Source organism: Taudactylus pleione, unplaced genomic scaffold (genome assembly GCF_031769625.1).
Source record: "Taudactylus pleione unplaced genomic scaffold, aTauple2 ptg000251l, whole genome shotgun sequence".
Classification (NCBI taxonomy): domain Eukaryota; kingdom Metazoa; phylum Chordata; class Amphibia; order Anura; family Myobatrachidae; genus Taudactylus; species Taudactylus pleione.
In genome coordinates, this window is record NW_028284653.1 from 1,331,572 (window position 1) to 1,352,853 (window position 21,282).

The window sequence follows — 21,282 nt, forward strand, 5'->3', positions numbered from 1 at the left end:
ATGATGGGGAAATCCATCCCACTTGGAGAAGATCGATTTCTGCAGAGGCTGGGAATGAAACTGGGCATACTCCACCATGTCGAACACCGACACCATAGATCACAGTATCTGCATTTATGTGTGGACTGATACTCGGCGACTGAAGGAATCTGCAAAGTGGAGATCTTTTCTGCGGTCAGAAAAATCATTTGCTGTTGTGAATCCAACAGGGCTCCCAGATGGAGCATCCTTTGAGACTTAATCAGTGAGGACTTCTTCCAATTGACCAACCACACGTGTACCTGGAGCACAAATATTGTTAGCTGCAGGTGGTGGTGGTGAAGAACCTCTGGGGACCCTGCTAACAGTAAGAGGTCGTCCAGGTATGGTAACAGACGGATCCCCTGCAGCCACAGATGGGCTGCCATTACCGCCATGACCTTTGTAAACACCCGAGGTGCAGTTGCTAGGCCAAACAGTAGAGCCTCGAAATGTTGTTGTGACACAGCAAATCTGAGAAAATGTTGGAGAGTTAAATCGGAATATGCAGGTACGCATCCTGGATATCCAGAGACACCATAAAATCCCCAGGTTCCATAGCCAGTACAACTGAGTGAAGGGTTTCCATCCTGCACTTGTGTACCCTGAGGAATTTGTTCAGGGACCAGAGATCGAGAATAGGACGGTAAGAACAGTTTGGTTTCTGCACTAGAAAAAGGCTGGAATAATACCCTGTCCCCCTTTTGGACATCGGGACCGGTACAATGGCTCCTGCCTGCAGCATGGATTGTACCACCTGTTGAATAGCTAAAGCCTTGTCCGCATTTTTCGGCAGTCCTGTGCAAAAGAACTGATGGGGAGGCCTTCTGCGGAATGAGAGGGCATAGCCCAGAGAGACCACTTCCCTCAGCCAGGAATCCGTGGTAGTTTGACAGCAGTACTAGGCGAACTGAAGTAGTCTGCCTCCCACCCTGGGCTCCCCCAGGAGGAGGCCCGTTCCGTCAAGTGGCGGGCTTGTCATCAGGCTTGGCAGCCGGACGTCTAGTACTCAAGGGCTGCTTCTTAGGCCTGGCGGATTTTTGGTGGTGGATAGCCTGGGAAAGAACTGAGTTCTAGTCTTACCTGGAGCCTGACAGGCCCGAAAGGACGGAGTCCGAGCCCTCGAAGAGGCTGGAATAGAAGGCAGACAAGCAGACTCAGCTGCTGCTAAGGTATTCACAATTTTGTCCAAATCAGGGCTAAACAAGACTTTACCGTTATAAGGCAAACACTTTAACCCCTTCTTGGATTCTGCGGCGGCACTCCAAGAACGGAGGCACAGAGAGCGGCGAGTCGCAATGGCCGCCTAAGAAATCCTGGCATTCAGTAAGCCCATATCCAATGCTGCCTCATTTATATAGGTAGCAGAATCTCGGAGGTTTCCCACAAGATTCAGCTGCTCTCTGGTAGCATTCCAGGGCCCGAGCCACCCAGCAAATGGCCATAGCTGGTCTGCACGCAGCCCCTGAAAGGGAATAAACAGATTTAAGGCAAACCTCTACCTTCCTATCTGTAGAAGCCTTCAGGGACGACATGGAAGGCATAGGAAGCATTGCGCTTCTTACCAAGCGCGTGACATGGGAATCCACCGTCAATGGAGTCTCCCACTTGGAAAAATAAATTCTCAGCAAAAGGATAAGGAGAGACTAGACGCTTCTGCGGTTGATAACGCTTTCTAAGCTACCTCCAAGTGATTCACCAGTTGCTCAGACAATGTAGCCTCAGTCACCTTTTCTTCCATGAAATATGCATGCCTAGACGTAAGCGCAGGAGGCTCATCCTCAATGATCAGGGCTGCCTTTAGAGCCTGTATCAGACTCGGAATATATATTTCAGACTTGACCCCTGCCTCTTGAGGGGGCTCAGAGTCAGATGACACATCATCTTCATCCCATACAGTAGATTGCGATGACAGCAAGACTCTTTACAGTACCGGCGTCTCAGCACCAGCGGGGTGATGATGCGGCAGTGCGAAATTCCACCGGACTGTTCACGCTGACCACACTTAGAAGAATCACATTTCCAGGGGCTGTTAGCAACAGCCTTACTGCATGTTCAGTGACCCGACTCCGGCGGGGCACCCAATGAAACTGAGGAGCCCGGGGGCAGGGTATAGAGGGAGACGCATTGTAGAGGTCCATAGGGCACTCGCCATTACGCACCTGTGCTTCAGTTGGAGTAACAGTCCTTTACCCTGACCTTCCTGACTATGTACTATACCTATAGGCACAATAAAGGGTACAAACTTTATAAACAATTATGTTAATATTTGAAATCGGATGTGAATGTAACCTAATATTTCGCCTCAAATGGAGGCGATAGATATATCTCCTTATTCACGGTTCAACAAATTGGGACCAGTCCATACTGACATTAGATATAACGATCCCAATAGAGAACTAACTGTCATAGTGACTGACACAGTTATATTGTTTTTCTCTTATGCTGTTAAAGTTCAATGATTTGTATGATTACATTATTATATTTGTGTGTGATATTGTTGTCTGATACTATGGTGGCATTTATTTTATGAATTAATAAAAGTTATATTTTAATACTTTTTTCCATTTAACAGAGTGCTCACCAAATTGAAATAAAGAAGGAAAACAACTATAAGGGTCAGGACCCTTTAGTTATGTTCCTCTCTCCCTCATTTGAACCTCTGCAGTGTTTAGGACGAGTTCCACTCGTCATTATGAGCGAAGGGATTAAAATTGAAATTATATATGGATAGAAATCTGAAATCAGACAAATCCAGATATATAGTTATAACCAAAAGCAAGAGAGTGAGACAATATGAGATATGGTAAGAACTTACCCTTGTTATCTCTATTTCTACGAAGTCCATAGGGTTCCACAGGATACCTTGGGGTATAGGTGTGACGTCAGTCGCAGGGCACCAAAGAGTTAAGCTTTCAGCCTCCCAGGATGCACTAGGTCCCCCTCCTATACCCCGCCCCCGGGCCAAGGCACCTCAGTTAGTTACCAAGCCATAGGCCGGAGGAGGAGAAGGAAGAGAGAGAACAAAGATCTGGACACATACAAGAATCACATTCTCACCAGAGGGAGACGGAAAACCGGTGACCAGAGCAAAGCCCATCTGCAGCACAGGTGCGACAGGGCGGGAGTCCTGTGGAACCCTATGGACTTCGTAGAAATAGAGATAACAAGGGTAAGTTCTTACCATATCTCATATTTTCTACTTCAGGGTCCATAGGGTATCCACAGGATACCTTGGGGATGTCCCAAAGCAGTATCCTTTAAGGGTGGGGACGCTCCTGTGCAGAAAGGAGAATCCGCCGCCCGAAGGAAGCATCCTGAGAGGCGAAGGTGTCAAACCTGTAATACCTCACGAAGGTATGGACAGAAGACCACGTAGCAGCCTTGCAGATCTGAACTGCCGAGGCACCACGTCGAGCTGCCCACGAAGGACCCACAGACCTAGTGGAATGAGCCTTCAGAGAAGGAGGGACCGGTAGGCCTTCATGAAGATAAGCTTCAGAAATAGCCATACGGATCCAGGCTGCCAAAGTTTGCTTTGAAGCAGGCCAACCCTTTTTACGGAAGCCAAAGAGGACAAACAAGGCGTCCGACTTCCTAAACGAAGAAGTGCGGTCAACATAAGTCCTTAAGGCCCGCACAACATCCAAAGAGGCCTCACCCACGGAAAGACCCGGTGAGTTAAAGGCCGGAACAACTATTTCCTCGTTAATATGAAACTGGGAAACAACTTTGGGAAGAAACTCGGGCCGAGTGCGGAGCACTGCCCTGTTCCCATAAAAAACCAAGAAAGGGGGTCTACAAGAAAGAGCCCCTAACTCAGAAACACGTCTGGCCGAAGCAATGGCCAGAAGGAAAACAGTCTTAGCTGTTAGCCATTTAAGATCCACTGAGCCCAGTGGTTCAAACGGCGGTCCTTGGAGAGCCCTCAGGACCACAGCCAAATCCCAAGGCGCCACAGGTGGAACAAAGGGCGGCTGAATGCGGAGAACACCCTGCATAAAGGTGCGCACATCCGGGATTGTAGCAATCCTACGGTGAAACCAGACAGATAGGGCCGAAACCTGTACCTTCAAAGAAGCAAGGCGAAGCCCATGATCTAGTCCCGCTTGCAGGAAGGCGAGAATCCGAGACAGACGAAACTCCCGCGGTGCATAACCTCTCGGTCGACACCACTGGAAGAACGTATGCCACACGCGATGGTATATCCTCGCGGAAGACGGTTTCCGAGCTCGCAACATGGTACGCACCACAGAGCTGGAAAACCCCCGGGACCTCAGCATGGCCGTCTCAACAGCCACGCCGTCAAAGACAGCCGAGTCAGGTCCGGGTGAAGGCAAGGACCCTGAGACAGAAGGTCCGGTCGTAGCGGCAACCGCAGAGGAATGTCCACGGACAGACCCTGAAGGTCTGAGAACCAGTGCCGTCTGGGCCACGCGGGAGCTATCAACAGGAGCGTCCCTCCTTCCTGTTTGAATTTCCGGATTACCCGTGGAAGAAGGGAGACCGGAGGGAACAGGTATGCGAACCGGAACGTCCACCGGACGGACAGAGCATCCACCAGAGACGCCCCTTCGTCTCTTGTGCGAGACCCGTACACCGGCAACTTGTTGTTGTGCCGGGACGCCATGAGGTCGATTTCTGGAAGACCCCACCTGTCCACCAGTAGTTGAAAAACGTCCGGGTGCAGGGACCATTCCCCCGGATGAACGTCCTGGCGACTTAGAAAGTCCGCCTCCCAATTGAGCACTCCCGGGATGAAGACCGCTGATATGGCCGGAAGATTGCGCTCCGCCCAAACCAGGATCCGAGAGACCTCTACGAGAGCCGCCCGACTGCGAGTTCCTCCTTGCCTGTTTATGTAGGCCACGGTGGTAGCGTTGTCCGACTGGACCTGCACCGGGCGACCCTGGAGAAACCGCTGTGCCTGCTGGAGAGCATTGAAGACCGCACGGAGTTCCAAGATATTTATTGGAAGCTCCGCTTCTGTCGGCGTCCACCTGCCCTGGAACAAGTGTGGACCCGAAACTGCTCCCCAGCCCCGAAGACTGGCGTCCGTTGTCAACAGGACCCAATTTGGAACCCAGAACGGACGTCCCTTGTTGAGGTGGGTCGTCTGTAACCACCACGTAAGGGACAGGCGAACCTCCTGGGTGAGCACAATCGTCTGGGACTTCAGAGACTGAGTCAGCCCGTTCCACTTGGACAGGATCAGGTGCTGCAGAGGTCTGGAGTGAAACTGGGCGTATTCCACCATGTCGAACACCGACACCATGGAGCCCAGTAACCTCATCGCCGAGTGTAAGGACACCCGGCGGCTGTGCAGACAACTGCGCACCCTTGACTGTAAAGCAGAGATCTTGTCCTCCGTCACGAAGATCCTTTGCTGTCCCGAGTCCAATAAGGCTCCAAGATGCAGAATCCTCCGAGACGGGATTAGAGTGGACTTCTGCCAGTTGATTAGCCAGCCGTGCCGTTGCAGCAGTGCAATGGTCAGGTCCAAGTGGCGTAACAGGAGCTCTGGAGATCCTGCCACCAATAACAGGTCGTCCAAATACGGCAACATGCGGACTCCCTGCAGCCGCAGAGAAGCCGCCATGACCGCCATCACCTTGGTGAAAACACGTGGTGCTGTTGCCAGGCCAAAAGGTAACGCCCGAAACTGGAAGTGGTCGCTGCTGATTGCGAACCTGAGGAACTGTTGATGGCGCCAAAGAATAGGGACATGCAGGTAAGCGTCCTGTATGTCCAATGACACCAAGTAGTCCCCAGGTTCCAGCGCCAGAATGATGGACCGTAGGGTCTCCATCCGAAACTTCGGGACCCGCAAAGACTTGTTGAGTGCTTTGAGGTTGAGAATCGGACGATATGACCCATTGGGTTTCTGTACCAAAAATAGATTTGAATAGAAACCCTGGCCCCTCTGGGAGAATGGAACCGCCACTATAACTCCAGCCTGGAGCATAGTGTGCAATACCTTCCGCAGCTCCGTAGCCTTGTTCCGGTCTGATGGGAGACCCGTGGTGAAGAAGCGAGCCGGGGGTCTGTGCCGGAAGGAGAGGGCGTATCCGTGAGAAACCACCTCCAGAACCCAAGTGTCTGTCGTAGTGGTCGACCAACACTGGGCGAACTGTAGCAGGCGGCCTCCCACCCTGGGATCCCCCAAAGGGAGGCCCGGACCGTCAGGCCGCAGGCTTGTCATCTGGCTTGGGGGCCGGACGTCTGGTACTCCATGCCTGCTTCCGGGGCTTGACCGATTTCTTAGGGCCAGCCTGTCGAGGAAACGACTGTGCTTTGGGCCTGCCCTGGGCCTTAGATGACCGAAAGGACGATGGTCCCGAACCAGAAGGAGCAGCGGCCGACGGGAGACAGGCAGATTTGGCTGCCGCCAGCGTGGCCACAATCTTATCCAGATCCGGACCGAAGAGAACTTCTCCGGTAAACGGCAACGCTTCCAGACCTTTCTTGGAATCTGCGTCCGCCTTCCAGGATCGCAGCCACAAGGTGCGACGAGCAGCTACCGCTGCTGAAGAAATTCTAGACACCAGAGTACTAATGTCTAGAGCCGCCTCGTTGATGTAGGTGGCCGAATCACGGAGATTGCCAATCAACTCCGCCTGATCGGCCGGACAGTCGGATTCAAAAGAAGCCTCTAATGAATCCGCCCAGCGCTCCATCGCTCTGGCAACCCAGCAAATGGCCATAGCCGGCCGTGCTGCCCCCCCTGCAAGGGAATAAGCGGACTTCAGGCAGATTTCTACCTTGCGGTCCGTAGCATCCTTAAGGGAGGACATGGATGGCATCGGCAATGTGGCACTACGGACAAGACGGGTCACGTGAGAATCCACCTGTGGAGGGGATTCCCACTTCGCAAAATAATTATCCGCGAACGGATAAGCCACCGCCAGGCGTCTCTGCGGCTGGTATCTTTTGCCAGGTTGTTTCCACGCCTCCTCTAAATGGTCCACCAACTGACCCGAAAGAGGAAAGACTGTGGCATCGCCCTTCACATCTTTGAAAAAGGCATACTTAGATTTAGCCGCTGGGGGAACTTCGTCCTCAATCACCAAGGCTGTGCGGACCGCCCGAATAAGTCCAGGAATATATACTTTGGACTTAGCATCAGCGTCCTTAGTATGGAGAGGTTCCTGATCATAAGGATCTAGAATCTCCCCATCATCAGACGTCCCTTCGTCATCCTCATAAGGAGCGGACAGAGACGCCACCGGCCTTTTATGAGACCGCATCACAGACTCCCCTTGCAACACATCCGACAAGTGCTGTACAGAACTCGTCAGGGAGTTAACCCACGCTGGCTCCTGAGAACCCGGGAGCGGGGAAATAGGGAGACTGTGGGGTACCACCAATTGTCGTGGGAACCCCTGCATGGGTGACGACACCACAGACTGCTGGGACAAACCCATCGGAGTAAACGCGGGCTGCGGAGCTAACTGGCCCACTAAAGCTGTTAACGCCTGAGCGAAACAAGCCCAGGGCGGCTCCTGTACCGGTGCTGTAACCGTAATAGGCCGCGCCATGGACAAACACTGCCGGCAAAGGCCCTCCGCGCTACCCTCCCCCTCCGCTAACGGTACTTTGCACGTGGTACACTGTAGCCGGAGGGGAAAATCACTTTCGGACATGATGGCACCACGTATGTGACCTCTCTCACCAATTAAGTATTAAATAGGCGAGAGACCACCCTGCAGCACCGCACCGCAAGGGCTTTAGCAGAAAGAACAGGGACAGTAATAAAGCTGACAGTTTAGATGAAGAAAAGATTACAGGCAGCAGCGCTAGCACAGTCACATACAATGCAGAGAAATAACAATTCCTGCACTAACAGCGCTGATCACTCAACTACACAGACACAGGGCCTGGTAGGACACAGCGCTGCATACACAGACCTGACCACAGCGGAGGAGAGGTATGCGGGGGGACCCAGACCACGATGCTTCCGTCCAGCGCTTCCAGCAGCGTTCACCATGCGTTCTGGAGAAGATGGCCGCCGAGGAGCAGAGAGGAGGCTGGCCTGGGGGAGGAGCGCTGCCACAGGACCAGTCGGCAGCATGCAGAGAGGGCTGTGTGCAGCGGGGGAGGCGCCGGCTGTGAGACAGGGAAGGCGCGCTCCCCTGGCATGCATTTAACCCCTGGGACGCCGCAGCGCTACCGCTCTGCTGCGGTCCGCTGTCCCAGGGGGTAGTGGAAGCGCAGGTTGGTCGCCTGGCTCCACGCTGCAGCCAGTCCCCAGGGAGCCCCCTGCCTGGGGACTTAGGACCATGTGATCAGCGGGGACCCACCGCGGGACCCCGCTTCTTACCTCTGTCCCCATTGAATCCGGCCATGGCCCGGAGCATCTGGGGTCACCGCTAGCTGTGACCCCAGACGCCCACCAGCATCCCCGGATCAGTACCGGCGTTCTGGTACCGGCGGGGTGTAGGGAAGACAGCATGGACGTCAGGACTGACTGTCCATGCTGTACATCCAGTTGTGCAGCCACAGCTGCATGAAGAATAAGCTTCAGGGGCTCTTCTAGCCCCCACTCCAACAGGTGCACCCGACTCCGGCCGGGCACCAAACTAAACTGAGGTGCCTTGGCCCGGGGGCGGGGTATAGGAGGGGGACCTAGTGCATCCTGGGAGGCTGAAAGCTTAACTCTTTGGTGCCCTGCGACTGACGTCACACCTATACCCCAAGGTATCCTGTGGATACCCTATGGACCCTGAAGTAGAAAAGACATAGTGAAGTTAAAACGTAGAAACTATTTACCGAACAAGAGGCTTTGTTGTAGATTTGATAGATGCTTGTAAAGCTGGTGTAGGTCGTAGAGACGAAACAGACCTTGGCATAGTTTTTGGCGTTATAATTCCAGATGTTCTACGACTGAGCGGCGTGGGCAAGCCCGACACATGCTTTGAGCTGGGAGTACTTGATATTCCTCTTCCTGTTAAGATGGAATTAGTCAGCATACGTTTTGTGGAACCAATTGGAGTGCTCTGTGCAATGCCACTAAAAATAATGGAAGATAGAGTTGTAAACAACGGAATTTACTTCTAACCACTTCAAAATTAAAAACAAATGAGGGCATCAAAATAAAAGCCCCACTCCTCATACCCTTTTCAGACATACGACCCAGGAAATTTCTCAGAACTGGGAATTTCTCTTGTGCAAAATCCCAGGTATTTGGTAGAGACCCCCCCCCCCCCCCCTTTCACACTACAGCTTCTACCCAGGAAATTCCCGGGTAGCAGACAGGAGCAGGGTTTTTCAGAGTTTCACACAGAAAATCAGTTTTGTCATTTTAAGCTTTGCTGGCACACATTAATGAGGTCATGCAAAGGTGAACACCTGGCACGCCTCTCTGTCCCATTAGCACCAAATTCACCCTTGCAGCGCGGGTTTCTCTGCAGCATGTATGGCAGCTGCCCTCCTCTGCAGCTATTCTTATGTCCTTTGCGGGCACCAAAATCAGCCTTGTAGTGCCGACCATGTGTGGCGCTGATGTCATCAACAGGCAGCCGTGTCCGGCCAATCACAAGCTGTTTGGTGAAGCCTGGGAGTAAATTCCCGGATAGCACCATACAGATATAATCAGAGTAATTTCCCAGGACTTAAGTCCTGGGAAATTCCCTGGTCGATTGGAGGGTCAGGTACCCGGGAATGTGTTCCCGGGTAGGTACCTTTCAGACATACACGACATCCCAGGAATTTGGCCCGCCTCTGTATGTCTGAAAGGGGTATTAGTGGTGCATTGCTGCACCAGTACGACAGGAAGAAAAAAAAAAAAACATAACATGCAAAGCTGGGTCAGTCATTTAAGTTTCTTCAATTGTTCATCTGCACTTTTTTTTTTTTAAGTTATAAATTAAATCTTTTCATGTTAGGGAAAGCTGCTACATTTTCCATGTATGGAGATTTGAAACATATACTCCCGATTTAGACAATGGCGAGAACAAATATAATCTTTCCAAAACTAACAAGTACTATGAATATCATATTGAAAATAGACTCTCTTGTAAGTGGAGATGGTTGTCTACTTTGCCTGTACAAGCTAGTTGCAAGATATTTTTGAAAATGTAATAGAGGTTAAATGCTCAGAGACAGTGGGTGGGGTGCCACGAGAGTAGGCAAGAAGGGTCTTGATATGAGGGAGAATTTTTGGCGCAAAAGTGCCAGCCTTCAGTTCTAAAAGTTCACCCGTTTTCAAAACCAGCACACCAAAAACAAGCCCCCCTCCCCCCGAATTGAAAATAAAAAAAAATAAAATAAATCACCCTGAAAGCCATCACGAAAAAAAAAAAAAAAAAAATCGCAATGACCAAAAACAGTCAGCTGGGCAAAACTGGTAAGATCCATACGTACAAAAGGCTCAGAGGGCAAACAAAACAATTAGATATGTGCCCAAATGGACTACCAATCTGAATAATAAAAAAAAAATAATAATTTGATATATTATGATCTTGTAAGCACTTCCTTGAAATTATTTCTTGCCATTCCATTTGAAAAGAGTCAAGCGCCTGCTGCCCTATTACATGGCAGCAGATCAGAAATTACACTATAAACAAAGTAGTGCCCTATTTTTTGGTAATCAGAAAAGTTAGTACTTTACTGTAAAATGTTTGCCTGTACAATAGGTCATACATTTACAACAGAGGCACTAATTATGCGTAAAGTGGTAACCATTTAAAATATGCCCTACTTTTCAGGCACTTCTAAATACATGCAAAATAGAACCTGAATATACAACAACCCACCAGTGTTAGATACACTCATCCACAAAGAAAAAAAAATTTTTATTTTTTTTTTCAGACACACTGATTTACAAAGGTTGACACATTATTTAAAGGAAAGAGATGGGTAGGTTACCCTGCATCTACAAAGTAAAAGATCTTTAGGACATGTAATAATGTAAGGCCAATTCAATTCTCCATGCAGAGTTGTTTTACATTACCTTCCAATTTCCCCACAAGACAGTAACCTTGTTGGTTTCATGGGCTTTCCAACAGCATGGTCAGGCGAGAGCCCTGCATTTTGGAAAATTAGGAGAATCAAATGAAATGGTTGATAAAAGCAGCAGGGCAAAGTCTATTTTCATGTAGCACATGCAGATTTACCAACATACAAATATAATAATGTACAATCCTCTGCTTAAGTAATACCTTCTTGCCTCTGTGGAGGCTTCAGGTTACTTGTTGGTGTAGGCATCACCTTTGCCTGGGGTTTTGTGCTTATTCCCTTTACCGAACTTCCTGGCTTGGTCAGTAGAGGCAGTTTTTGCAGATTAGGTGCAGAAGTCTGCCTTTGAAATTTGCCAGCTGGTGTCTGTGGTTCAGCAACAGACACTGATGTAGACTTGTTGCCATTGGTCTTTGTGGATGTGCTTGGTTTAAGATGATTGTTTGGCAATTCAGTACTGGTGGTTTTTAAAGAAGCAGCCGTCCCAAGAGGATGAACAAGTGCCAGTCTGCTTGTGTTTGGCTTCAGTCTTGAGCTAGTGACTGAGGTGTTCAGAGAAGCGTTAAGAGATGAATTTAATTTGGCTGAAATGCAAAATGGTATTAACTGTGAAAATAATATGTAGCTGAAATATCCATAACATCAGACAGCCTTAAATATATGACCAGAACTGATAAAAGTTCATCTTACCATTGGCAGCAGGTGGAGAGGTGGTCATGCTGGAGTTAAAGCTAGATTGAGAAGAGGATGAAGAAGAGGTATTCTTTCTGACCGCTACAGCCGCTGCTGGGGTTTTGAACTGCATTTTGTGTAGACCAAGCTAGAAGTGGGGGAGACACAAAAACACCATCTATAGGGGAAAATAATCACATTGCAGCAAGATCTGTGTAGTTTGGATACCCTTTGTAGTATGTTGATATACTTTAGAAAGCAAAGAGGTACAAGAACTCATTTGTTAGGTTGTGTATGTAATTATATATATTAATTTTATTACACACATTAATACAAATACAACTGTAACCAAGTACATTATTCTTCAAACGCTTTTCAGAGATCCCCATTGCCCAAAAGGCCCCCATACATCAGCAATCTGAAAACTACAATTGAACAATTTGAAGATTTATTGCCCGATCTTAGGATTTCCCAATCAAGCAATCTGCGCCCATACATTACAGATCTTTTTCAGTGATTTGCAGATCGATTGCAGCAAACACAGATCTGGCAATCTTGAAAGGCCCATCATTTTGCTAGAAACGGTCTGCAAATCTTCTGATCATGTCCATACACTAGCAATCTACAGCCCCAATCGATCTGTGAAATCCAACATGTTGGACAATCTGATTAAACAATTCCAATCACTTTTTGGTTGCAATCTGCGATCTGTGAAGCCCATACATTGCAGATTTTTATACACAATCGATTGCAAATTGCACGATTGCTGCAATCCATCTCTGATGTATGGGGGCCTTTAGAGTTGGTTGGCCCCACAGCAGTTACAACAGCTTGTATGCCCAACAATGGCCAAATCAATATCAGTTAACACGTTTGGCAATGCCTAGAAAAGGTTGGTCACTAACAGCCTCCTGTATGATCCAACAGCTGGGTATACGTATGTGTCCCAATTTCCAATTACTGTTGGCCGAGTGTGGCCTGCACAAATGTTGCATGATGTATATCTGAAAGTGTAACATTTTTCAACAGTGATTATTTTTACCAAGTTGAAACCTGGATTAGTTTAATTGCTGAATAACCAGCTGTAAAATATGGAATGGCTATGTAATGCTGGCTGTCGGGATGCCTCCTGTCAGAATACCGACAGCGGCATCCCGATGGTTGGTATCCCGACAGGGGTTGGGTAAGTATACTTGGGTGTCGGTATTGAGACCGGCAGCATCGCGGCCGCCGGTTTCATAACTACATCCCATAAAATACATACAGTATGCCATTACTGCATTACCCCACACATTTTAATGCTCATTTCTTACACAGTGGTAACTTATAAACACCACACACACATAGAAAGCGAATACAGATTCAAGTACAAACGAATGCCATAATCACATCAATACTATTTCTAACACCATTTTATTAAGGAATAGTGCTATGATACCAAAGTTTAAATATTGATCAACTTCACAACTTGGGAGGACATTGGGTCACCTTGTTAGGCACTGGGAGGGTCCTTTTGCTCTGGCTCACAATGCTGCTATTGAAGGATGAATCGCTGATATCAGATGCAACACTGGACTTGTCAGAGAGCAAGTCCTCAGTGGAACCCATTTTGCTTGGATTTTTCCTTCCATTTGGACTTAATTTTTTAGCTCCTTTGGGCTGCAAAATAAGCAATAACTGAGGAAGGGGAACGTCACAAGCCTGCACAGGAATATTCCACATTATTACTGACCTTTTGATATATGTACATACAAATAACTCACTTTAGGTCAACCACTTTTACGTTCAAAATAAAGCAGCAAGCTATTAATTGAAAGACTCAAATTGTAATTATAAATGCTAAACCTGGCTGTGTATCATTTCCTTGTTCAGCTATGTCAACTCTTGATTTTGGGAGAATTGGGTAGCTAAGTTTAAGGAAGGTTCAACTGTGAGCAAGTCATTTGCCACCAACTACAGTCTAAATTAATAATACAGGTTAACTGTATGAACCAAAAAAAAACACACTTGTAAAAAAAAAACTGATCCTCATATTTAGAAAATACACAGAATTTAACATGGGTCATTTACAAAATGTTTGCTACAATTCTATTGCACTTTAACAGATTCAAAGTTTGAGCATCACTGGTACCAAGTTACACTATACAATTTAAATTCTGGTATCAATCTTCCATCCCATCACTCTGAAGATTTAGGGAAATAACAGGATTTTGGTACTTACCGATAAATCCCTTTCTCCGATTCCACAGGGGACACTGGAGTTCAAGACAGTGGGGTATAGACGGTGGTAGAGTAGAGCCTGGCACCTTAAATAATTTAGAAGTGTGACTGGCTCCTCCCCCTCTATGCCCCATCAGCCCCAGTTTAAGAACTGAGCCCGAGAAGAGACGGAGGACAACAGGAAAACGAGGAGAAGGAGAAGACCACAGACATGAACAAGACCGACTGAAGGAGAACAGAGGAAACCACTGCAGGGAATCATGCAGTCACACAACCATAGAAGGAACCAAACAACTGGCAGGTATACAGCGCTGGGTGGGCGTCCAGTGTCCCCTGTGGAATCGGAGAAAGGGATTTATCGGTTAAGTACCAAAATCCTGTTTTCTCCTTCATCCACTAGGGGACACTGGAGTTCAAGACAGTGGGGACGTCCCAAAGCCAACCTCCTGGGTGGGAAGCGCGGAGAACATGCCAACCCTTTGGCCAACCGAACAGGGACCGCCAAGAACCAGAGGTTCAACGGAAAGGCAAGAGCTGAGGATCAAGTGTCGTGAGCCAGGAGACAATCAGAACTCCCTGCGGAACAGACACAGAAATACCACAACTTACAGCGTAAATAGAATGGAGTAAGCGGCTAGCGAGAAAACACCTTCAGGTGAGAAGCATCATAACGCTGTAGACTCAGCTAAAAACAGACCAAGCCGGACTGTTGGGAGCAGAGAACTCCAACCCGAATCCATATAAGAAGGGCAGTAACCAGAGAACAAAACTCGAGAAAACCATACCAGATTCGGAAACAGAAAGCTGCAACAGTCGCAGATAGCAGAATACCAGCACTGTTGGACATAGTCATAAAGATACAAGTATAACGATACCAATCTACAGAAACAGAGCTGATCCTGTCCACAGACTCCTAACAGAGTATGCAGAGAGGTAAAAGTCAAGGCCGAACAGTCACCATGAACCATTCTGGAAGTCCAACTACTACAAAGTTGTAAACCAGCGGAAGGGAGAGACCATAGAAGTCTCCAACGAGTGGAGATCACACTGGGAATGAGGCAGAGGCAGCTTCGAGAAGATTGAGATTACAATACCTGTCAGAGGGTCAGACAGCAGAACAACCCATTCTGAAAACAGAGTACAAAACAGCGACTGAACACCTGCAGTCGAAAAGCAAATCACAGCCACAAACTCCAAAACAACAGACAACTTCCAACATGATGGAAGTGCGTAGTCAGTACCAACCGCTGGCCTGAACATAGTGTGAAACAACCAGGATACCGTAGTAGTTAAAGAGCACGGATGCAACAGCCACCCAGGAAGCTACCAATATAGGGAAGCATTCCATACCACAAGGCTAGAGCACTAGGACAACCCTGAAGGTACCAGTCAGGTACCCGTCAATGTGATGAAAACATCCAGAGACTGAACAGGAAATCCACCAGGCCCCCTGCGTAGGACATATTGACTGTCACACTTTAATGTAAAGATGTGCACTAGACCCTCAAAGCGCTTCAGTCCATAATCCCAACAGATCTAGTAGAAGAGTGTCACTAATCTCAATGTTGAAACTATGCACCAGGGAAGCTCTAAAGTGTAGAGCCAACTGATTAAAAGAGCAGATGGCTGCTAGGACCGCAGCTAGGGTGCATAAGGGAGAAAGCGGCTATGCAATGACAGGTTGAGCATTAGTGGGGTAAGCCCGCTTACCTGTGAGCGGCCAAAAGCCCTCTGGACGCTATGTAGAATGTCACTGACCTTTTTCATCTCACAGCAACCTGCCCCGTCAGGTATAGGGAGTAGCTTCAGTGGGCTAAGACCCAATGCTCTACAGCACAGACTTCAGTCTGGAGATGTTGCAGTAGAAAACACTGTATAAACTAGCAAAATGTTAGTGGAGGCAGGAAGGTCGTTCAACAGGACTATACCTGAGCTTGTTATATTAGGGATGTGTATCCATATAGACATTATACCTATACCACAAAACGGTCTACTAGTTTAAGTATCAGTACATTAACACTTATAATGGAGAAGTGTGTATTACGCCCATCAATCTAATAAAATCCATGCCTGACCCTGCCTATATCGGCGGGGGCCCTAGGCCTTCATGTAATTTAACAAATGAATCCCTGATTACAGAATAGAACCTGGATTCTCTATGTACAGATAGAATGTACCTAGGGGCCCTTTAGAGACTCATGTTATTGAGATATGTGACAAGACAATAATATGGAGTACCGTAATCTATACTGAGAAGGGTACCTGTACATAGACAGAGTGCATTAGTTATCCCGAGAAAGGAAGGGACATATCTGTAGTGATAACCAATAAGGTTAAAAACCAGGTTTTGCCAATTATTAGAAAATATGCATACAAGGAATGGGAATATATCAGTATATATACACACCCGTACATACAGACAAACATAGTTGCATAAGAAGGCCATCTCTTTGAAAGGAAGAGTAGTGCCAACATAGCAAGTTAACTTGTCAGACTCCTGCATCGGGAGATCAGCATGCTATATTTATATATGTCCTGCTATATCCTGCATTCTCAGTGTCTTATAAGTTTGTTACCAAGTGCAAAGTTAAAATAATCATAGATCACCCTAAAGGAGGGCGTCATAGATAGGGACTAACAAGAAGGAACTATAACCCCAGGAGGATGTAAGTACATATCTTTATATACAAGAAGGCCCCAGTCATGTATAGGGTTCACAATAGAAGCAATGTCTATCACTATGTAAGCTGCAGAACATGACTCTAGTCTACAGAGCCACCATTTAATAAATATATATATATACATACATACACACACACATATATATATGGATAAGCTGACAGCTTTGGTAATCCCAGGCGGCTTCCCATCCGTGGGAATATAGGTACGTACACACACCCACATACAAATCCTTAGGGAGAGATGGTGTAAAGCGGAGTTATTGTACCAACTACTGGATGAGGAGAGTCCAGACTTCAATTGCAGAATCCTTCTTTTAAATAAGCTAGGTACCAGACATATAACAGATCCTACCTCTGCCTTATGATAAGGATAAGAAGCGATATATATATCTCCACATATGCATACCTACATACAAGATTAGTAGGTGACGATAATATTTAAAATTAGAACATGAGCAATAGTTAGAGCCATGGAAGGAAAGAACTGAGCCACAGGACTCCAGCACGTATATGTTCTATAGCAGGGCTTAGTATAAATACACGTGGCTTACCTCAACGCAGGGAGACTGCTCAAGTGTTGCGTGTAGCCATCAGCCTGCTACGGTGTAATGGGCAGGATATTTTATCAGCGTGCTGTCCCAGACTGGTATCGAACCTGGGACCCTTCTGTTACTGGAGTGCTCACCTTAATCAGTTGAGCTATATATGTGTGCAGAAGAGTAACAATCCACAAACTTAAGGGATTACTGTCCCCAAAAAGTGAGCTGTATTCTAACAGAGCCTTCCCAACATATTAAAAGGGAGACCTGTCCCTTGGGAAAAACCACAGCGCAATCCCCCCATCTAAACAGGGGATAAAGGCCTGCTATTAACACAGCTAAAGAAGTGGCCGTCCCAGCCTCTAATGCTGGGCCACAGGGATGGTAAGCCCAATATGGGATTCTCGTTCCTGAGAATGGATGATTCGGGAGGACCTGACCCAAGGCCTGCCCCCTCAGCCAACGCTGGGTTGAGACCCAACCCAATGGAGAGTTCTCCTCACCCACAGATATCGTTTCAATATTTTTGTATATGTGCTGCCAAAGCGTGCACTGGAACGCTTGTCAACCTTGCGCAGTGTGCTAATTAACCTCTCTGGAATAAGGCTTGTCCATAGACCACCCGATTAGCAGAGTAGAAAAAAGGTATACCCATACATACACTATATAGATCTATATATCTATATATCTACACACACATACACACCCTATATGGGATTACATATACATCTACATACACACACACACACACACACACACAACACGTACATTGTAGGCGCCGGGACACGGGGAGCGATCTGCAGAAGTGACAGAGATGACTTACACTGCGCTATGGTAAAGTTATACCGCGCTGTGTGCGCAAAATGTCCATGCTAGCCTGGAAGAGTCCCGGCTAACATAAGCTGTCCCCTCAACAGAACCGCATAAAGCGGAGTCATAGTGCACCTGCTAAGCGCAAGGTTGAGGGAGGGGCAGCAAAAGGCTAGACATATCCATCAGAGCAGCAGGTGTTAGGACAATGAGCTATACTGCTGTGGAGGGCGCCGAAGCGGCTTAAACACAAGTGCCCCGAAGTAGCTAGCGCAGGAGCTTATACCTTAAAGCACCGCCTCAGCAGACTAACAGCTACGCTGTTATAAAACACACACAAGCACAGGGAGAATATACAAACGCCACACAGGGTCATAGTGGGAAACGAACCCATGACCTCAGTGCTGTGAGGCAGCAATGCTAACCATTGCACAGTCTGTGCTGCCCTGTTAAATATATACAGGCTGCCTCAGTGCGACTGGCGCTGTACCTACTGTGAGAGCTCCAGCGCTTTTTGTAAGTGATAGCGCAGTCAGCTGTCTGTCACTTACCTGACCTACAGTTAACGGAGATTCAATACACATCTCCCCCTTGTGGGGGGAGGGGCAGGAGACCCGGACTTAGCCGGCTACACCTAGCGGCGGGACCCGTACTTTCATTTTCTCCCCCGAGCAGGAGTGAGTCAGCGCTGTGCTACACAACGGACCACTCTTAATAAAAGAGGGAGTTTTTTATATTGACCTTAAGAGGGAAGTGCGCTCCCATGCAGGCGCTGGTCCGTGCTGCATACATCACTGTGACGAGTAAAAACTTGGCTCCTCGCATCTTAAAAGAACACCTCTCCTGCTAAGCAGGAGAGGAGAGCGTCAGCTGATGTCCACTGCTCCTGTGAAATGCTCAGCGCTGTGCTTGCCGGCTATGCTCCAAGTGCTGCTGCGGAGCAATAAGGGGGAGAACCCTTACAAATGGCGCTGCTGTTGCAGGACGCGCCATAAGTGTTTGTTTAGGGCGGGTCTCGACGCCGGGTCCGTGCGCGGATTAAGACAGCGGGACTTATTTGCCACAGCAGCCTGCCTTGTGTGAGGAGAGCAAGCGCCATCGGCGCTGCTAACGAGCTCTCCTATGCAGCAGCGCCGACAGCCGTGTGGTGCACACAGCGTGGCAGTGAGGAGGGAGCCCGACTATAATAGGCGCCGCTAGATTGCATGACGCGCCATTTCGCTCCAGCAGCCCCAGCGACGACCGGGGCTGTAATTTGCGCCCTCGTGTCTACAGCACCTGGTGACCCCCTTGACCTGGAGATCCGAAGTCGGGGAGAGGGTGGTGCGGGGGGAGGGGAAAGTCGGGCCCTCCTAACAGTGACAGTCACTGAGCCCAGCTATACTTCCACTGCTCCTGCTAATCAGGAGCAGTGGTCATACTTACAGCTGCTGCGGCCGGGATGCTGGGCTGAGGGGGCGGAGAGGAACCCGGACAAATGCCGGTGTCAGCAGTGGCGGGTCTTCTCGGGGTCTGATGACTCCTTTGTGTGTGCCCCCTCCTCAGGGTCACCGGACACAGGCTGCAGTAGCCGTGTGGTGCCCTTCCCGGCGGCTCCCACGTAGCAGGCAGACTGCCACAGCAAGCAGCCTGCCTGTCCTCAGTGTTAAATAAAAATTAAAAAACATGAAAAAGGCTGAAGACAGCCTGATGTGCGACCGGCTCTCTCGGGCACATTCTAAAAACTGGGGCTGATGGGGCATAGAGGGGGAGGAGCCAGTCACACTTCTAAATTATTTAAGGTGCCAGGCTCTACTCTACCACCGTCTATACCCCACTGTCTTGAACTCCAGTGTCCCCTAGTGGATGAAGGAGAAAAGGCCAATAGAATGATCTATTAATTAAATGGAGTTCACATCAGAATTCCAAATAGAAAACCTTTTCTCTAGAACAAGTCAGGGTAAATAAGTACAAGAGAGGCAGTAATTTACAAACAAGTGCCATTTGAGCCTTGCTGTTTGATTCAGGTTCCATGCACTGGCCAGATATTCCAAGTGGGCGTATAATAAAACGTCTGCATGCATATAGCCTAGAACAGTTTTCAAATAGATTCATGAAACTGGAGTTGCTGAAAGTAACCTGAATTTTAAAGTCAACCAAATCCATTGACCTGTCTCTGACTATGTTGAGACTATTGTTGCAGACACAAAGAGAAAAGTTACAAGTGCACAACTCCAACACTAATTATATATAAACACATTTTGCAATAAAATTTAGCAAGCAATAAATAAATATATTATATATATATATATATATATAGGTTTTTAGCATAATCATGGCCAAGGTTATGGGCCTACCCACCGCATCCAGGTAACCTCTTTAGGGTAGGTCCCTAACATGCTAGGGTTAAAATCCAGAGCACAGGACACCCTCAAACCAGCTCAGCCGAGCCACCCCATCACTATAGTGAGAAAGGTGAAGCGTAAAAGAGTGTTAGATAGGAGCAGTGACTGCATAGATTAGAAGTAAAGTGAAAAATAGAGGTGTGAAAATATTACATTAGTAGTGTTGGAGTTGTGCACTTGTAACTTTACTTTTGGTTTCTATACCAGCCAGTATGGGTAGCATTGGAATATCCACCATGGTTTCAATTAGCTTTGTCTGAAAGTTTAAATTTCTTCCCATAGAAAAAAAAATACATACTGGGATATGAATTTATTTTTGCCAAATTGACCCTGTCTGTGGTAGGGAATGTAAATTATTGCCCGCCACACTGGTGCTTACAATGTGTCCGAATAAAGTAATTGTTTTATAGGGAAAATTGCTAGTTACATTGCGGCTGTATAACTAGCATTCATTTTCCAAATACAGTACACATTGCGATGCCACACTTGGAAAGTGATACCCCTTTTCCACCAAAGACCAGTCTCCTACCATGGACACTGCACACAGGTCGGAGCAGGGTTTTACCTCTTTTACACAGACTGGTCCCGGGAAATAACCTGAGTCCAGCCCGGGTCTTCCGGAGTTACAGTAGATGCTTGGAGATTATGTCATCTCCAAACACTACTGACGTAAACCAATACACTGGTTTGAGGCATGGCCCAGGTCATGCAGTTTACACCAAACCATTACCCGGGTCCAACTCTATTCGTGACCAGGGCAGGATTCCCAGGTACCTTGACCAGGGTTATTTTTAAGGAAACCTTTTTCACTGAGCCGCAACCCGGGTAGACCCAGCAATAACCTGATTAATTGCAACAGTGAAAAACGGGTATAAAAAAGGTTTCTACATATACAATACCTTATTTAGATTGTCTAAATAACAAAGTTAAAAATAAAGCAAGGTTACATACAAAACCTGACATATTGATGTAGACCAGAAGTTCCAAACCACGATCCTCAAG

The 21,282-nt window shown here is 47.7% G+C and overlaps 1 protein-coding gene across 4 annotated transcripts in view; it reads right to left on the bottom strand.

The window, feature by feature from the left end:
• GTSE1 (G2 and S-phase expressed 1) overlaps positions 1 to 21,282 on the bottom strand; it is a 51,851-nt gene that overhangs the window by 23,769 nt on the left and 6,800 nt on the right. For 2 of the 4 annotated variants that reach the window (XM_088480255.1, XM_088480256.1), the window contains exons 5-9: positions 13,135 to 13,305; positions 11,665 to 11,794; positions 11,178 to 11,558; positions 10,970 to 11,042; positions 8,788 to 9,027 (exon numbers count right to left, since the gene is read on the bottom strand). In XM_088480255.1, coding sequence (XP_088336381.1) covers positions 8,788 to 9,027; positions 10,970 to 11,042; positions 11,178 to 11,558; positions 11,665 to 11,794; positions 13,135 to 13,305 — 995 coding nt within the window. The remainder of the gene's footprint in view (positions 1 to 8,787; positions 9,028 to 10,969; positions 11,043 to 11,177; positions 11,559 to 11,664; positions 11,795 to 13,134; positions 13,306 to 21,282) is intronic. The other 2 variants (XM_088480257.1, XM_088480258.1) reach the window with 2 other exon arrangements.